This window comes from Salmo trutta, chromosome 12, assembly GCF_901001165.1.
Source record: "Salmo trutta chromosome 12, fSalTru1.1, whole genome shotgun sequence".
Classification (NCBI taxonomy): domain Eukaryota; kingdom Metazoa; phylum Chordata; class Actinopteri; order Salmoniformes; family Salmonidae; genus Salmo; species Salmo trutta.
The window spans coordinates 14,050,366-14,070,083 of NC_042968.1; the positions used below are offsets into that span (position 1 = coordinate 14,050,366).

General features: G+C 41.2%; 1 protein-coding gene, 1 long non-coding RNA gene and 1 pseudogene across 4 annotated transcripts; 1 reads left to right on the top strand and 2 right to left on the bottom strand.

Moving 5' to 3' along the window:
• Nucleotides 1-611: 611 nt before the first annotated feature.
• LOC115202966 (protein LTO1 homolog) lies at nt 612-3,218 on the bottom strand. 2 transcript variants are annotated; one of them, XM_029767175.1, is made up of 5 exons: nt 2,978-3,218; nt 2,767-2,872; nt 1,846-1,916; nt 1,613-1,730; nt 612-1,349 (listed from the first exon to the last, which is right to left on the bottom strand). In XM_029767175.1, the coding sequence occupies exons 1-5, from the start codon at nt 3,028-3,030 to the stop codon at nt 1,332-1,334; spliced, it is 366 nt and encodes a 121-aa protein (XP_029623035.1). In that variant the 5' UTR covers nt 3,031-3,218; the 3' UTR covers nt 612-1,331. The 2 variants fall into 2 exon arrangements, with proteins under 2 accessions (XP_029623035.1, XP_029623034.1); XM_029767174.1 differs by having other exon boundaries at nt 612-1,377; nt 2,978-3,187.
• Nucleotides 3,219-6,364: 3,146 nt separating this feature from the next.
• Nucleotides 6,365-14,187, bottom strand: LOC115204718 (fibroblast growth factor 19-like; annotated as a pseudogene).
• Nucleotides 14,188-14,832: 645 nt separating this feature from the next.
• LOC115202967 (uncharacterized) lies at nt 14,833-16,391 on the top strand. Of its 2 annotated transcripts, none has more exons than XR_003880098.1 (3): nt 14,833-15,579; nt 15,785-16,070; nt 16,332-16,391. It is a non-coding gene; the product is annotated as an uncharacterized LOC115202967 (long non-coding RNA). The 2 variants fall into 2 exon arrangements; XR_003880097.1 differs by having other exon boundaries at nt 14,834-15,575.
• The last annotated feature ends 3,327 nt before the right edge of the window (nt 16,392-19,718 follow it).

Below are 19,718 nucleotides of genomic sequence, written 5' to 3' on the forward strand. Positions count from 1 at the left end.
GTGCCTCTTGATACCATTGTTACAGCCAGAGGCCAATCCCACACATGACTCAGGAGAAGGGGCCGAACATTAACTGACTGCTAACCACCAGTGAAATGAGGCTGAAAGGCCCAGTGGTGGAATTTCATGGGGATGGAGTTGGTTAAACAAAACCAACAGACAGTGATTGCTTTGTGCCTCTGGCAGGTGAATCAACCTTCCTGTCATACTGTAAAGTCATTTTACAAAAAAAGTGGCTTAGAAACACATACCTCAGTTTGTATTGCATAGTAAAGAATTGTGGTTTTGATCACTTATTTCATACAATTGTGAGTTTAATTAATGCGTGTAAACTAATACACCATAGCTGATGGAGGAGATCCATCTCCATACTCTTATACATTTTCTCAGCTTGAGGAGCTCACTAAAACATGGGTGTGATATTTTTCATTGACCACACAGTGGGGATGTTGAAGTTTATGGCTATCCATATGACTTCCTACTACTTGACCATTTCAACCACTGAAATGATGTATCTCCTTGTGACCATTTATATTTTAGCAAGTGTGAATAGAAAAGGAAACAAATGTATTGGGATATGCTAACATACATACATACATACTTCACAAGTATTTGAAATAAATAGCTTTTTATTATTATTTCACATCAACCAGTAGTTTAGGCAATCACTCATTCTCAACCAGGTCACTCAAAATTGACCTACACTATTAGAAAAAGTGTTCATTGGGATTCTGTATATAACTTTTAGGTATATATATATATATAAAGCAAGAGATAGAATCCTTATTGGTTCCATTTGGAACCTTGTTTTTCAAAGTGTAGATTTTTATTTTAAATATTCACTCCCTTTATCTAGGATCATTAGAATTACAAAATAATTGCTGCAACTCAGCTCTCTCTTGCCACCCAGACAAAGCACTAAACATCAAGGACTATAGAACCCCAGTTAGGCCTATGTAGCACTTCCAGTTAACTTTGTGTTCTCAGTGGCACTCCATATTTCAAAACTTGACTGATGCCCCACCAATTAATATTCTAACCTTTGTCATTCGAAAACACCAATTCTTCATAGTACCAACTGATAGCATACTTTATGCTCCACCATTAAAAGTCAGTTAACTACACTACAGATCAACTCAGGACCTCCTGTTTACATAAGGGCAGGCCCACCTGCAGGTTCCTCCTCCTCAACTCTTCTCCTATCTCGTCTTCAAAGCCACAATGCTTCACAGGAAAGGTTGCATTCAAGGAACCCCCTTCAGATCCTCAACCCGTGGGCTTTACAGTTGCCAGTTCCCTTCAGAAGGATATTCCTCCAGACCCTCCAGACTTCACATAATCACTGAAGTCTGTTGGCACATTTAACAGAGAGCAGACCTAAAGGTGAAAGAGATTAAGAGGAGCTAAAGACCAGTACCTAGTTTTTCAGTAGACATTAGTTTAGACATCAAAATAAGAGCATGAAAAACACTGCTAACCAGTGGTCAGTTTAGGTCATGGATAAACTAAAGGCCATGAACCTTTACAATGAAAAACGGTTGAGTCAACCATTTGTTTGTTTCTAAGAGCTTATTCACACAATTGACTTGTGGTTTGAGTGACATAGTCCTACCTGTCTAAACTTGGCCCGAACCTTCTCCATGTCTTCCTGGAGATGTTCATATTGAGGCTCTTCATGGGGGAACTTCTGAATCAACCCAAGAAGAGATTCCAAAACTTTCAGCCTTTTTCTGAAACATAAAATAGAAAACTAAAGATCATATTATTTGCATGTAAGTCAACAGGAACAAGTGAACAATGATTAGATGAGCTATAGGCATTTTATTACTGCAGATGAGGTCAAACCTGGCTTTCACGTCTGTGTTGTTTTGGAGAAGGCATTTCCAAGTGATTCCAAATCCATAATAGAAGGAAACCTATAAAAAGAGATGAGTGTGGTTTAGAAAGTTATCTGTAGTTGGGGAGAAATTAGTTGTAAAACACAAATCCCACTTATTTAACGAAGCTGTTTTCACAAACCAGTAAGCCTATACATGTAATGTGCGTGTAACAAAATCATATGTATGACTTTAGCTGAGTAACAAAGCAGCTGCTGTAACAACACTGGCTTGCCATGCCTGCCCTGAGGTTTTGACTAGCTATTAAAAAGTGCCTAGTCAGCCTCCCGAGTGGTGCAGTGGTCTAAGGCACATTTGTTTGTTTCTAAGAGCTTATTCACACAATTGACTTGTGGTTTGAGTGATAGTCCTACCTGTCTAAACTTGGACCGAACCTTCTCCATGTCTTCCACATTTTTGCGCATCAAGATCAAATCATCTTAAGTGATTTTGTTGAGCTTCACAATACATTTTAGATACTTTTGGATGATTTGAACATAATGTGCGAAAAATAACTCAGTGACATGACGAATGGGATTTGTGACAAATGCTAAAAACGTTAGCACGTGGAAAGTGACAGCGAAACTAAACCAAAGCATGGATTCCTGTCATACCTTGTACTGCTTACTACAGGGTAAGGAAACTAATATGTAATTTGGGTAAACTATCCCCTTAGTAGCTAGTTTTGACTAGATGGTTTCCAGCTTGTCAGAATTGACTTTTTGTAGCATGTTAGAACTTACGCAGTAGGTTAGGATAATTAACGTAGCATTTTAGGATAATTCGGTTAAGGTTAAGAAAATCATTTGGTTTCGCTCAAATGCAAAAAAAAATATCTACTTTTGACGTCAATTTAGACATGACCCTGGATAAGTGATGCTCAACTTGCCTCCATTGAAAGCTTGGCACCATGTGATGCCCCATGTTTCCGACCATCAACCATTCCTTGTCGGGTGCCTTCATCGAACCCCTCGCGGTATCCCTCTACATGGAACCTGAAATCATATAAAACTCATACGGTCATCACGGAACATTGCTACAACTCTAGCTAACTATAAACAGAAAAGCGTCATGCTAGAGCAAGGCAGTATTTAGCCTACCTGTCGTCCGCCATGAGAATACAGTCAAATAAATCTTCACTTTTGTGGGCCATTTTTCGAAGAGTATTAAAAGAGTATCGCCTATTAAAAATATTACTTGGCTATCTAGCCTAGCCAACAGCCCTCGCTTCCGCAAACATCCGTTTGTGGCTACAGCGTTGCTTTGGAAAGCCCAACAGTTAGTTCGCGCATCACTGCCATCTACTGTGTTGGAGTTTGTTCTTCGATTAGGTATAACGGCGGTTGGCATCCAATGTTAATGGTGCATTACCGCCACCAGCTGGACGGGGTATTAAATAAAAAACGAAAAAATATATTCCCGAAAAGGCTTAAAACGATATCATACAAAATATCAACAAAACAAAAAAAATCATACTCCTTCAATCACAGTCCACTTCAAAATGCATCCCTACACCGGCTCAGGGGCCTGTGATAGGGCTACGTTCACCGACAGGAACATTCAGCGGCATTCACAATGATTCCAATTTTCTTAGACTTCTTCTCCGCTTGTGTTGTACAGTTTATGACCATTGCAATAAATAATACAAAGTCCACCTTTTTAACATGTAGCATTTCACTATCTCTCGGTTGATGAGAAACATTCACTGGTATTGGTGGCTCTACTACCATTGCCCCGCCACTCGTTCCTTCCCATTTTCTCACAGCCTCCAGATAGGTGACACGCTGGACACTCCATTCTCCTTCACCAGAGCACTATAAGAATTCAGGTGCATGTTCACAGCCACAGCGTTTCCCTTCATCTGGCATACAATATTCTTCCCTTCTGCATGCACTTGACACATTACCAAATATTTTACATGTATGACACTGAAGGGGCTTGTGCACAAAAGCTTTTACAGGGCATCTCATGAAACCGAATTTTGTATGAGAAGGGAGAGACTCAGTAGCATGGATGAAGTTAATTTATTTTCTCCATTCACCATACAAGTCAATCGACTTGCACAAACCACTCCATCGATGTATTCAGTTATATCCTCTGCCTTTATTTTACACCTTCTTGCACCACCCCAGAAATAACCCCCTTGAAAGGCGCCCTGCTACGAAAATCCATGCAGGAAACATTCCACTCCGATATCTTTTTGAGTCTTAACACACGCTCCGCAGACACACAAAACATCTAAATAAGACCACTTCTTGTGACTCTCCCCGACTCCACACTTTCTTCCAACACATTCCTGATTTTCCTGGAAACGTTAAACGGATTAAACGTTAAACGTTAACGTACTTTTTACTCCATTCATTTTCCCTGACACCCAAATGTAGTCGTTACATTTTGAATGCTTAGCAGGACAGGAAAATGGTCAAATTCACACACTTATCAAGAGACTCATTAAACACAAATTCTTCATTTGTAAATTATTGTGTGTTGGAATAAAAACAATTGTGCCGCCTGGCTTGCTTAATATAAGGATTTTGAAATGATTTATACTTTTACTTTTGATACATTTCAGCAATTTCATTTACTTTTGATGCTTAAGTATATTTAAAACCAAATACTTTTAGACATTTACTCAAGTAGTATTTTACTGGGTGACTTTAGCCTTTTACTTGAGTCATTTTCTATTAAGGTATCTTTACTTTTACTCAAGAATGACAATTTAGTACTTTTTCCACAACTGAGTGCAAGGAAGGTCAGCATTTTCTTTACCCTAAAAAGGCCTAACAGGAGATGAAAGCTACCGGAAAATACAGAAAACAAACAAATATTTATTTGTATATATGAATGACAAAACACTGATGAAAAAATAACAGGATTAGGATTCGCTTAATTTCTGTCCATGCATGGGTTGAACTATCAGTTATCATACTGGCCTTTTACTTTTACTATGGAGGTATATTTATTGTGTTACCTTTAGTAGGCTACTGCCCCTCCCTCCCTTCAGGCTATGCACAAACCCTACACCCCAACCAGAGCACTCCATTCTGCCACCTCTGGTCTCTTGGCTGTGGCAGGGCTTGCAAACTATTACGAACTACAAAGGGAAACCCAGCCGCGAGCTGCCCAGTGACACGAGCCTACCAGATGGGCTAAATGCCTTTTATGCTCGCTTCAAGGCAAGCATCACTGAAGCACGCATGAGAGCACCAGCTGTTCCAGACGGCTGTGTGATCACGCTGTCCGTTGCCGATGTGAGCAAGACCTTTAAACAGGTCAACATTCACAAGGCTGCAGGGCCAGAGTGATAACCAGGACATGTACTCAGAGCATGCACAGACCAACTGGCAAGTGTCTTCACTGACATTTTCAACCTCTCCCTGACTGAGTTTGTAATACATACATGGTCCCTGTGCCCAAGAACGTGAAGGTAACCTGCCTAAATGACTACCGCCCCATAGCACTCACGTTGGTAGCCATGAAGTGCTTTGAAAGGCCGTTCATGGCTCACATTAACACCATCATCCCGGAAACCCTAGACCCACTCCAATTCGCATACCGCTCGAACAGTTCCACAGAGGACACAATCCCAATCGCTCTCCACACTGCCTTTTCCCACCTGGACAAAAGGAACACCTATGTGAAAATGCTTTTCATTGACTACAGCTCAGCGTTCAACACCATAGTGCCCACAAAGTTCATCACTAATCTGAGGACCCTGGAACTAAACACCTCCCTCTGCAACTGGATCCTGGACTTCCTAACGGGCCGCCGCCAGGTGGTAAGGGTAGGCAACAACATCTGCCACGCTGATCCTCAACACAGGGGCCCCTCAGGGGTGCGTGCTTAGTCCCCTCCTGTACTCCCTGTTCACCCACGACTGCATGGCCAAGCACGACTCTTGCTGACGAATAGATAGGCCTGATCACTGACAACGATGAGACAGCCTATAGGGAGGAAGTCAGAGACCTGGCAGTGTGGTGCCAGGACCAAAACCTCTCCCTCAACGTGAGCAAGACAAAGGAGCTGATCGTGGACTACAGGAAAAGAAGGGCCGAACACACCACCATTCACATCAACGGGGCTGTAGTGGAGCGGGTCGAGAGCTTCAAGTTCCTTTGTGTCCACATCACCAACAAACTATCATGGTCCATTCCCCCTCAGGAGACTGAAATATTTGGCATGGGTCCCCAGGCTCCTTAACAGCTTCTACCCCCAAGCCATAAGACTGCTGAACAATGAATCAAATGGACACCCGGACTATTTGCATTGACCTGTAGACAAAGTGCATGCAGAGCCCCATATTTGTTTTTCAAAATACATGGATCAAGTATTTTCATTAAATAATATGGCTAATAAGTAAAAATAATAATAATAACAAAATAAAGACTACAATTGATTTCAATCCAGTTCTTCTTGGGCCTGTATGTTTGGAGTGGTGTATAATGTTCTGTGCCAAGTGCAAATTATGAGTTTGGAGACACCTTGTAGATGTAGAAGCTTCTTAGTATAGGTTTCATGTTAGCACCATCAGTCGCTCATCTCTTATTGAAACTGGGGCTTTGGATCGAGATCTGTGAAAGTTTCCAAAAAGGCATCCATAGTGTCTATGTCTAGGCCTGACTGTGGGCCTTGCACGGAGTGGGCTGACAACCCCAAATCTGTTGTTATATCCAGGGGCAGGGTGCTCACCCTTGGAAAAAACTGGGACAGTTCAGAAATGCATCTCTTGCTCCTGGAGCCTCTGCCTGCTGCCACCCAGGTTCACCAGGGTCCCATGCTTGCTTGTCGGAGACATAAATATTGTAGCCTTTTGGGAGGATGTTTTCCTTGAAGGAGCAGTCATCTTTCATATAGGTTTGCTATGGGAAGAGGAGGGAGACAATATGGAGTGACACCCATAGGATGTTTGTAGACCCTCTTCATCATCAAAGTGTGTCATCCTGACTTGCCAGGAGTTCTTCGAGAGCTATTTTCATAGTGTACACAGAGTCACTAGAGGCCAAGGTTGTTATTCCTGTTCCTTTCCAATGAGGTTTTAACTTTTCAAATATACCCTACCAGTGGACAAAGGTTGCAGCAGTGACATACAGTATAGCCTATAGTAAACCATATAATTCTCAGTATTTGCCAAATATATTTTAAATCTGGTACGGAAATGTAATGTAACATTTTATGCAACTGCTTCAGTAAGTAACTCAGGAAACATATTCAATATTTTACTATCATGAGCTATGATCTTTGTGTTGCCTATATTTTACTATTTGCATTTAGAGCAAAACCTTAGGATTAGACATCTGATGAAGGATATATAGACTTATATATATATAATATGTATATAGACTTATTTTTCTACTGTATTATTGACTGTGTTGTTGTATGTGTCGAACTGCTTTGCTTTATCTTGGCCAGGTCGCAATTGTAAATGAGAACTTGTTCTCAACTTGCCTACCTGGTTAAATAAAGGTGAAATAAAAAATAAAAAGGATAATTGGATATTCTGTCCCAAACACTTTCTCAAAATGAGTGTATATCATTTTTTATTTTTTATTAATATGATAGAAATGTCGATGTATTAATGCTCCTCCAAACTATGAAATTCTGTTATTCACAAATCGGAGCTGCATCTGTAATTGTGAGGTTTTAGTCATTTCAATCAATGTGAGTGCTCTTACCGATGTGTATAACCGAGGTAAAGACAGTTTCAGGTTGGATATTCGACGGATATTCGCCTGTAGTTTTCCTTACGTCCACCAACAGCAGTTAGGGGACCTTCAAAATACTGACAAATCAACATTTTCAAATTTCAATAGCTCTTTAACTATTACTCCAAACACTTTCAAAACTGGTTGTAGCTAACCCGATGGCATAGACACACATTGCAAACCCTTTAGTTTGTCCATTTTCATCTCACATGGTTTTACATGAATTTTTCACAAAATGTAGAATTTCAATAGCTCCTTGGTCATGTGACCTAGTGACTTCAAACAAGGTTCCCGAATGTCCACTGACTACCCTTCTATATTGCACACCCTTTAGTTTGTCCATTTTCATCTCACATGGTTTTACATGAATTTTTCAAAATGTAGAATTTCAATAGCTCCTTGGTCATGTGACCTAATGTCTGCTGACTACCCTTCTATATTGCACACTCTTGTTTGTGTACTGTAAAATCACGCGGCGTAACGTACATTTTTCATAGTTTCAAATTTGCAATAGCTCCTTGGTCATGTCAATTACACACCTAAGAAGCATGTAGTGGATATACACCCATATTTCATAACTATAGTCATTTATCTTCTATATTGTTTTACATTAATATTAGTTTGACAATTAGGGGGTTCAGTCCAGTGTTGTGTTTACCCTTTTCTTTAATATTTATCTACAATAATTGGTAGTTCTAAGTACTTATTTCCCCTGTTTTTTATTTTTCCACAGTATTTAACATTTCACAGTGTTAACTTTCTCTTTATCCCTGGTTGATGTACATTTCAGAGCCTCTTCAGTGTGGATGGGGTATAGCACACATTTTCAACAACAAAGACTGCACTTCCAGTTTGTGTTCTTTACTCTGTTGAACTCTTTTGTCTTCATTCCTAGGCACAGCACATGGAACCAGCGTTAGCATGCAAAACAAAATATGTCCGCCCAGCCGTCTTTTCCATGGCAGGATCTTCTCATTTTGAAGTATTCTCTTTTTTATGTAAAAATACTGGAATTATGATTAGTTATAGGCAAATGAATACACAAGCCAAATTTGTATGTTGTTTTCCTTATCACTATAATCTAGTAGAGGTAATTTCCTTTATGCCCCATTCTACACACAGCCTAAATTATAGGCACTGAACCATTTACAGGACAATAATAAAAGTAGCATATAGGATCCAACCCTATCACAGAGTGAATAAATGTAGAGAGTTTGTAGACTTTAAGAAAAAAATATGAAGCGACAGTTTCATCAGTACGTGCTTAAAGAAAGCCATATCACAAAGATCACAGATGACAGTGCCCACCAAATCTATGACAATAGAGAATGAATTGTAAGCACCAAAGTGTGTTTGTCAAAATAATATCTGAAAATGTCAGTTGTTGAACATAATACTTCTATTTGCAATAGCAATTTCTGATATATGCAGTTGAGGAATATTCCATGTACCAACACTACATGTAGGACGGACATAAGACATTCCCACATACAGTATTTAAAAAAAAAATATTTCACCTTTATTCAACCAGGTAAGCCAGTTGAGAACAAGTTCTCATTTAGAACTGCGACCTGGCCAAGATAAAGCAAAGCAGTGTGACACAAACAACAACACAGAGTTACACATAAACAAACATACAGTCAATAACACAATACAAAAGTCTATATACAGCGTGTGCAAATGAAGTAAGATTAGGGAGGTAAGGCAATAAATAGGCCGTAGTGGCGAAATAATTACAATTTCGCAAATAAACACTGGAGTGAGATGTGCAGAAGATGAATGTGCAAGTAGAGGTACTGTGGTGCAAAGGAGCAAATAAATATATATAAATAACAATATGGGGATGAGGTAGTTGGATGGGCTATTTACAGATGGGCTACGTACAGGTGCAATGATCTGTAAGCTGCTCTGATAACTGATGCTTAAAGATAGTGAGGGAGATATGAGTCTCCAGCTTCAGTGATTTTTGCAATTCGTTCCAGTCATTGGCAGCAGAGAACTGGAAGGAAAGGCGGCCAAAGGATGAATTGGCTTTGGGGGTGACCAGTGAAATATACCTGCTGGAGCGCGTGCTACGGGTGGGTGCTGCTATGGTGACCAGTGAGCTGAGATAAGGTGGGGCTTTACCTAGCAAGGACTTATAGATGACCTGGAGCCAGTGGGTTTGGCAACGAATATGAAGCGAGGGCCAACCAACGAGAGCATACAGGTTGCAGTGGTGGGTAGTATATGGGGCTTTGGTGACAAAACGGATGGCACTGTGATAGACTGCATCCAATTTGCTGAGTAGAGTGTTGGAGGATATTTTGTAAATGACATCGCCGAAGTCAAGGATCGGTAGGATAGTCAGTTTTACGAGGGTATGTTTCGCAGCATGAGTGAAGGATGCTTTGTTGCAAAATAGGAAGCCGATTCTAGATTTAATTTTGGATTGGAGATGCTTAATGTGAGTCTGGAAGGAGAGTTACAGTTAAACCAGACACCTAGGTATTTGTAGTTGTCCACATATTCTAAGTCAGAACCGTCCAGAGTAGTGATGCTAGGCAGGTGGGCAGATGCGGGCAGCGATCGGTTGAAGAGCATACATTTAGTTTTACTTGCATTTAAGAGCAGTTGGAGGCCACGGAGAGTTGTATGGCATTGAAGCTCGTCTGGAGGTTAGTTAACACAGTGTCCAAAGAAGGGCCAGAAGTATACAGAATGGTGTCGTCTGCGTAGAGGTGGATCAGAGAAGCACCAGCCGCAAGAGCGACATCATTGATGTATACAGAGAAAAGAGTCGGCCCGAGAATTTAACCCTGTGGCACCCCCATAGAGACTGGCAGAGGTCCGGACAACAGGCCCTCCCATTTGACACACTGAACTCTATCTGAGAAGTAGTTGGTGAACCAGGCGAGGCAGTCATTTGAGAAACCAAGGCTGTTGAGTCTGCTGATAAGAATGTGGTGATTGACAGAGTCGAAAGCCTTGGCCGGGTCGATGGATACGGCTGCACAGTATTGTCTTTTGTCGATGGGGATTATGATATCGTTTAGGGCCTTGAGTGTGGCTGAGGTGCACCCATGACCAACTCGGAAACCAGATTGCATAGCGGAGAAGGTACGGTGGGATTCGAAATGGTCGGTGATCTGTTTGTTAACTTGGCTTTCGAAGACCTTAGAAAGGCAGGGTAGGATAGATATAGGTCTGTAGCAGTTTGGGTCTAGAGTGTCTCCCCCTTTGAAGAGGGGGATGACCGCGGCAGCTTTCCAATCTTTGGGGATCTCAGACGATACGAAAGAGAGGTTGAACAGGCTAGTAATCGGGGTTGCAACAATTGCGGCGGATAATTTTAGAAAGAGAGGGTCCAGATTGTCTAGCCCAGCTGATTTGTAGGGATGCAGATTTTGCAGCTCTTTCAGAACATCAACTATCTGGATTTGGGTGAAGGAGAAATGGAGAAGGCTTGGGCAAGTTGCTGTGGGGGGTGCAGAGCTGTTGGTGCTCTTATTCTCCATGGACTTTACAGTGTCCCAGAACTTTTTGTAGTTTGTGCTACAGGATGCAAATTTCTGTTTGATAAAGATAGCCTTTGCTTTCCTAACTGCCTGTGTATATTGGTTCCTAACTTCCCAGAAAAGTTGCATATCGCGGGGACTATCCGATGGTAATGCAGTACGCCACAGGATGTTTTTGTGCTGGTCAAGGGCAGTCAGGTCTGGAGTGAACCAAGGGCTATATCTGTTCCTGGTTCTACGTTTTTTGAATGGGGCATGCTTATTTAAGATGGGAGGAAAGCACTTTTAAAGAATAACCAGGCATCCTCTACTGACGGAATGAGGTCAATATCTTTCCAGGATACCCGGGCCAGGTCGATTATAAAGGCCTGCTCGCTGACGTGTTTTAGGTTGCGTTTGACTGTGATAAGGGGTGGTTGTTTGACCACGGACCCATTACGGACGCAGTCAATGAGGCAGTGATCACTGAGATCCTGATTGAAGACAGCAGAGGTGTATTTAGAGGACATGTTGGTCAGGATGATATCTATGAGGGTGCAAGAGGTTACGGATTTGGGGTTGAACCTGGTAGGTTCCATGATAATTTGGGTGAGATTGAGGGCATCCAGTTTAGATTGTAGTACGGCCGGGTGTTAAGCATATCCCAGTTTAGGTCACCTAACAGTACAAACTCTGAAGATAAATGGGGGGCAATTAATTCACATATGGTGTCCAGGGCGCAGCTGGGGGCTGAGGGGGGACTGTAACAAGCGGTAACAGTAAGAGACTTATTTCTGGAAAGGTGGATTTTTAAAAGTAGAAGCTCGAACTGTTTGGGCACAGACCTGGATATCATGACAGAACTCTGCAGGCTAACTCCACCCCTTTTGGCAGTTCTGTCTTGGGGAAAATGTATACACATACATAGAAGCATTTTTTCAGCTATGATTTTACCACTCAGAATCCAGAATGGATATGACAATGGGGCCAGCACAGGATGTAATACACCTTTACAACAATCTACTTTTTGATCTTCTTGACTTATTATCTGGTAAACTGCTACTGTGTGTCAAGAAAAGAGCCCCAATTAGGGGTTAGTGTACTCCAGTAAAAAAGGGCTGGTTTAGATTAAAAACTATTGCCCTGTGTCCCCGTTCATAGGGGCATGAGAGACTAGTCAGTGGTAGAATTGAGTTGGCACTTGATTGGCCCAAACACCCACAGACCCACTAGGTTGAGGTTACTCATGGACAGTAATTAGTAATACATTTTTTTTGCATTGATGCATTGTGTCTTCTAACTGTCCAAGAAACGGATCCAAAGTGTTAGGAAATATTTGTTCCCATAAATACAAAGGAGGATGTCTCTCTTCATACCTCTGGCACTTTAGTCAGACTGCCAGACTCTGCACCACAGAGCCAATCAGGAGAGAATACATACAGGTCAACTGTGCCAATTGAAAGTCAAGAGGTGTGTCTGTGCCTTTTGGATTACTCTCTCTTTACCCCTGTGGTTCAAGTCTGTTTGAAGTAAGTATGTCACATGACCAACGTGCTATTGACATTTGAATGTAAAAAAAGTTGTACTTCGTTTACGCTCCCTAACTAATTTAACTAGGAATACGAAACGCTGCTCACATTTCCACATGTTTAATAGCTTTTGAAAGCGAATTCATGTCTAAATCGTGAAAATAAGACCTGTGCAATGTTGTGCGCAATTTTTCCAACATCATGACACTTAATTTGGAGTCTGTGGCTCAAGTGGTTTGAAAGCGATTGAGGTTTGAAAGCGCGAATATCCGTGGATTATCGAACTTGAAACTGTCTTTACCTCGGTATGCGTATAGTCTTCCATTCCCTTCCATGCAGAGATACTGCGAGGCTGCTACTACTTTGATTGCGACACAGCCCGTGTCTACACGTAGGATTTCCACCAAACCTGTATCAAAACAACAGGTCATTCAGTTAACTTTTTTATTTTGATTAAATATTTACAAATAATAATAAAACCGTGACAGCAATACATACAGATATACCAACAGACAACCACAACACGTGATAATACAAATAACATAAAATATAAAACAGACAGAAATATAGTTTTATATTGTGCCTACTCAGAATAATATCTCAAATTTGGGATGAAATTGAAAAAGTTCAGTATTTGGACATTAGCTAACTCCTCTCCTTATTGTGGAGGAGATGGCTGAGGACCAGGTGGATATTGGCTTTAGCTCTGTGTATTCTAGCGGTGGAACTCTCCAGGAGATAACAAGGTGTAGATCCACAGAATGTTCAAGTGAGCCTCCTGATCAAACAAAGCCTTCAAAATTGCCTTTTTTTTCTGCAGTAAACCAGTTATAAGTGCATATTACTTCTGGGATTTTAGACAGGTTTACACACTTTCTAAATAAATTGTATTGACTATTAGGCATATCTCTGATGTATTCTGTATTATGTACAACCTAATAGAGTTACCATTTTATAATCCACACATTTCAAATTCATAATCACACGTTTTCTGATTACTTTCTTAAAGGATGCCAATACAATGCTCAACCAAAAGTTCAACACCTATTTCATCAAAACAACCTATCCAGAATATGAGTTCTGGTTATGCAGTCTCCAATCAATATTGTGAATGACCTTGCCAGTGATATTCAAAGATGGCAAAGCAAAGGCAAAGTTAATAGGGCCACTATGTCTCAACAAAATATAACTGTTTCATTGCTGCTCTATTTATAGTGGTAAAGTGCTTACTGTAAGAACTTTTCTCAGGAGATCCGTGCACCTTGCCGTTCTCTTTGATTAGCAAATGCAATCCGTGTGTGGCCGCATACAGATGGCTGTCCCCATCCATTGCCTATATGAGGCCCCGAGTCTGGCATGGGCAGACAAACAACTCCAACAGCAAAACACATGTTAACCATGTATACTGCAGTAACAAATTCTATTTTCGGATGCTTTTCTCTGTCTATTATGCCAGGCCGTCTCCCTTCTTTCTACCTGTCGCTATTTTATAGTAAGACAATGTCCCAGCCTTTTTAAAATGTACTGCTTATCAGTACGATCGATAACCCTTTTCCCAAAGCCAATTCTGGGAACAACAAAATCCTAGGTGACTGGTTGGCCATGCCACGACCAAGGATTTATAAAAGAATTAGGTCTTAAATTATCAAAGTCAAAACATTGATGATCATAATGTATTATAATAATTGATTATAATGATATGTTTTGTTTAAATATGTTTATTCCATTTGATTTATAGCCCTGTGTAATTTATGAGGTCTTGAGAAGTTAGTGAATTATAGGCTACTGGATTAAATAATAGCCATCAACAACCTTTTTAAATTAGGCTATATTCATGAAATCTGGTTTGCCATTGCTCAATCGGGGGGAGCATTCAGTTATTTCGCTAAATGCCAAGAATACAAGTCATGTGTAATTCAAATCAACTCTGGCACAGGAGCATTTCTGTCCTTGTTGGATTTGGTCAACTAGCACAAATAACAGATTTTACCCCTCTGTTATCTTATTTTGACCGAGGGTTTCCGATGCTTAGTGCACACTCGTTGTCAATTGACTCCTACGTGGACCGTGAAATGTAGGCTACATAGAAGTTAATAAACAGTAATTTAGAGCAAATATCCCCATTCATGAAAATTCAGCCGAGGACCTACATTCCAAAGCGCAATATATCAGATCAGGTAGTATTAAACTGTGTGGACGGTCGAGAAAACATCTCTCGGTGAGTAGCTTATTCCAATAGGCCAATATTTGTCCAAATACATGTTTAATTTTTTTTTAATCAAACTGATGTCTTTAACTTTATTCATAACATTATGATCTTACCGACTAAATGGGAGCCTACTTGAAGATTACTGACTAACCCATGGACTAATTAACCAGCTCTGCCTATAATAAATAGCCTACTTATTCTGTAAACCAGTTTTTTTTTCACTCAGTGGTCCATGTCATTATATTCACTAGGTGGCGCACAATACCAGATTATCCATTTTAAATTCTAAAATGTCTTCGTGAGTTTGGAGTCTTACAAGGAATTGGTTGGTGAAGTTCGTGCCAACGACATCTTCAAAGGCTACACGTGTGCTGGATAGGATAGGCCTACTTTTGCGCACTTTTACGCCTTGAATTGGGTGCACTGCGAGGGTGCCTTCCATATTTGCACGGAGGCCAGCTGACTGTGTTCAGGGTGATAGTGAGTAGGGTAACCTAGGCTGGTTAACAAGATCAGATGGTAGCCTTAACCATTTTATCGCCACATGTAATTGTAGGCATGCTGTTGTTGTGTATTATACCTTTGATCAGTATGCCTTGTCAGTCAGTATCATGCCCATAGTCTCACACAGGCCCTCTGATCGAATGGCGACAAAAACGTTGTTTACTGGGTGGTAGGCCTTGCGAAATGTTTGTTCAATAGTAATAAGCTCTAAAACGCTCTGGTGACAAACTTTGTTGCCCTGTTTCCAATTGTCCACATGGCTGGGAGAACCTACTCAAGTAAGTAAGTAAATACATGTTGAAAATGTTAAAAAAATAACTGTATTATTAGCTAACTAGCTACAGTGCAGGCTAACTCAAATGAGGTCGCTAGCTAGCTATCTAGCCAATTTTACATACTGTATAGATAGGTAGCTGGTGATATTTAATTCACTTAGCTAGCTAACTTGATGAATTTATCACTGTAAAAACTCAAAATGCATTTGTAGGTAGCTAGCTGACAGCCATGGAGGAGGGTGAAAGGATAGCAGGCCCAACTGTCAAAATGAGTGGGCTATTCTGGATAGGGCAGGTAATTGTGTAGTTCCAGTCCCTAGAAGTGAGTACGGAGATAATAGTAACATAATATTCAGTATGGTGTAATTTGAGTATAATGAAGTCTGTTTCTTGTGAGGTTTTCTGTCCTCAGATAAAGAGAGCTATGAAAGCCTGCCTACAGATGAGGTCCCAATGAAGAGCAGTGGTTCTCAGTCCTGTTCTTGGGGACTCAAAGGGGTGCACATATTTTGTTTTTGCCATAGCACTGCACAGCTGATTCAAATGATCAACTCATCATCAAGCTTCAAGTGATATTTATTTGTGATGCTGTCCTTGATATGATCTTGTTGTCACATGCTACACATGCACATGTGTGTGCACATGCATCTATCAATCCAATGGTATCATGATTTGTTATAAGGGATATTATACTTTAGAAATCCACAATGATCTGGTGATGTAAAAGTCTAATAATGACTATCTTCCATATTCCTACAGATGCCTTGTAACTGGAGATTCCTTCAAAACGATTGCCTACAGTTACCGTGTAGGGGCACTGCAAAGTTGGGTGACCAGGGCCATCTGGGACTGCCTCCTGGAGGAATTCAGGTGTGTGAAGGCTACCTGTGTCCTGCATAACTTCATGAGGACTTCATGGACACGAGGACCAGGAGGGGATCTGCAGTTTGCCAGTGTGTGCCAGAGGGGAAGTCTGGTGCTCTGCAGGATGTTTCAAGGATGGGGTCCAACAATGCAGCAAGAGAGGCGATCCTTGTGCAGGAGATCTTTACCTCCTACTTCTTCGAAGAGGGTGCTGTTCTCTGGCAACACCATAGACTACACCAGTGTTTCTCAAACTTTTTATAGTCCCGTACCCCTTCAAACATTCAACCTCCAGCTGCGTACCCCCTCTAGCAACAGGGTCAGCGCACTCTCAAATGTTGTTTTTTGCCATCACCGTAAACCTGAGAAGGGTGTGCTTGAAAGGATGCTCATAACTCTGCAAATTGGGTTGTATTTGAGAGTCTGTCTTAAATCATTTTCCACACACAGTCTGTGCCTGTATTTAGTTGTCATGCTAGTGAGGGCAGAGAATCCACTCTCACATAGGTACGTGGTTGCAAAGGGCATCAGTGTCTTAATCAGCCTGAATTTTGTCCCACACATTGAATATAGTTGCGGAGAGTCCCTGTAATCCTAGATTCAGATCATTCAGGCGAGAAAAAACATCACCCAGATAGGCCAGTCGTGTGAGAAACTCGTCATCGTGCAAGCAGTCAGACAAGTGAAAATGATGGTCAGTAAAGAACTTTAAGGTTGTCTCTCAATTAAAAAAAAGTGTAAATACTTTGCCCCTTGTTGTAAAAGCTTTACATGGTTGTTGCACATATCATTGCATAGTGCAGAAAATACACAGGAGTTCAGGGGCCTTGCTTTAACAAAGTTAACAATTTTCACTGTAGTGTCCAAAACGTCTTTCAAGCTGTCAGGCATTCCCTTGGCAGCAAGAGCCCCTCGGTGGATGCTGCAGTGTACCCAAGTGGCATCGGGAGCAACTGCTTCCACTCCACTATGTCTCTCTGTCATGGCTTTTGCGCCATCAGTACAGATACCAACACATCTTGGCCACCAAAGTCCATTTGATGTCACAAAGCTGTCCAGTACTTTAAAAATATCTTCTGTTGTCCTGCTTTCTAGTGGTTTGCAGAAGAGGATGTCTTCCTTAATTGACCCCCATAAACGTAACGGACAAATACCAGGAGCTGTGCCAGGCCCGCCATGTCTGTTGACTCATCCAGCTGTAACGCATAGAATTCACTGGCTTGTATGTGAAGCTGTAATTGTTTCAAAACATCTGCCATGTCACTGATGAGTCATGAAACAGTTTTGTTTGATGAAGACATTGTCTGTATAGTTTTTTTCCCCCATCATTGTCCCAGCCATATCCGCGGCAGCAGGAAGAATTAAGTTCTCCACAAAAGTATGGGCTTGCCTGTCATAGCCACTCGGTAGCTCACCATATAAGACGCTTCTAGCCCCTTCTTATTAATGGTATCTCTACGGCTGCGTCAGATTCACAACTGTCAGTGTCCATGCTAGCTGGGCTGACAACAAATGTAGATTTACTAATGCTAGCGTTGGATGTGCTCGTGGAAGCAGAACAACTTGTGTCGTCGACAGGTGCAGGTGTAGTACTGCTGGTAGTAGCAGTACTACCAGTAGAGCTGGTATGTCTTTATGGACGTGGGCCTTACTAAATGTGAAGGGGGGGAAGAAAGAATATGTATGTGTGTATATATTTAAACAAAACAAAATGTGTATCACATTTTTATTTGGCGTACTGCTGACAGCATTGCGCGTACCCCAGTTTGGGAAAACCTGGACTACACTACACTACACTATCTACAACCAAAGGCTCTTTTAAGAGCAATCCACATTGCAGTATGAGTATTCTTCCATTTAGGGAAAGGGGATACCTAGTCAGTTGTCCAACTGAAATATGTCTTTCGCATTTAACTCAATCCCTCTGAATCAGAGAGGTGCGGGGGCTGCCTTAATCGACATCCATGGCGCCCGGGGAACAGTGGGTTAACTGCCTTGCTCAGGCAAAACAACAGATTTTTACATTGACAGCTTAGGGATTCAATCCAGAAACCTTCTGGTTACTGGCCCAACACTCTAACCACTAGGCTACCTGCTGTGTCAACTGCAGCTATTCAATTCCCAGTTTCTCTGCCTTTGATATCTACTTCTCAGGTAAGGGTGTGTGTTGTGCAGTAAGCAGGCTCAGGTATATAACTGGCGCCTTCCACCTTCAATAGTAAGACACTTCATTATTTCTATAACTACGCTATATTGTTTGTCCTCGTGTGCCCGTTCATGTTTTTCAGCAGAAAGTACTCTGCAGCCACTTAGTATGGACACCATGTGAGCCCATACACACAGATTCCTGTTGAACACTCTTTAACTACCATATTTTCCTCAAGTCTCTCCTTCACTTCATCCCACTCCCCCTTCTCCCTAAATCCTCGAGGTTATATTAGTTGTGTTGGTGAAACCCTCCTGTATCTGAACTGGCTACATAGAGGGCACAGCATGATCAGAGGTGAGAGGTCGCTTGGTCAGGTCAACAGGAAGTATTATAGAGCTGCTTTACATAGAAATGCAGTAGTCCCAGAGTTAATGGTCCAAGGTCAGTTTAGCATTTCACCTCCTGATGTTATGACTGACAGTGTTAGAATAAAAACAAGGCTTAAACATGCTCTTTCTCCATCTGTCTCTCGTCTGCAGGTATGTTTTGATGTGAGAGAGGATGCCAACCCCCAGTCCCATCATCGCCACCTCACCCACTCTTAAGATAACTTTCGGGCCGACTGGGAGGCCAAGGCTGGTTAGGAGACACCACTAGAGACACTATGTAATTGTGATGAACTGAGAGAATATTAGGGTAGCACTGTGATTCATTAATCATATGCTGCCTTCCCTGCTCCTTATGGTCTTACCTCTTTTCCTTTCTGTCTTACACCTCACCACCTTGTCTTTCTTCCCGTTTTTATAATGCACAACATATGTGCATTGAAGTACAGATTGAACTTGTATTTATAATATATTACAGTTATAATATTTATAATGCATGTATTTATAACACATGGATAATTAACTTCTTTCAATAAAGCGTTTCACATTCTCTACTGGTTGAAATTAAGTCTCATTTGATGAAATACTACACCTGTCCTGTGTTTATCAGATCAATGCAGATGAAGGAAATTAGATATTGAGATGAACCGGTTTGAGTATTTACATGATGCATAGGACATGTAGTGTAATGTTTTTTTAATTCTGTTTCTCTATATATGAATTACAAATCAGCCTTTAACTAGTTCA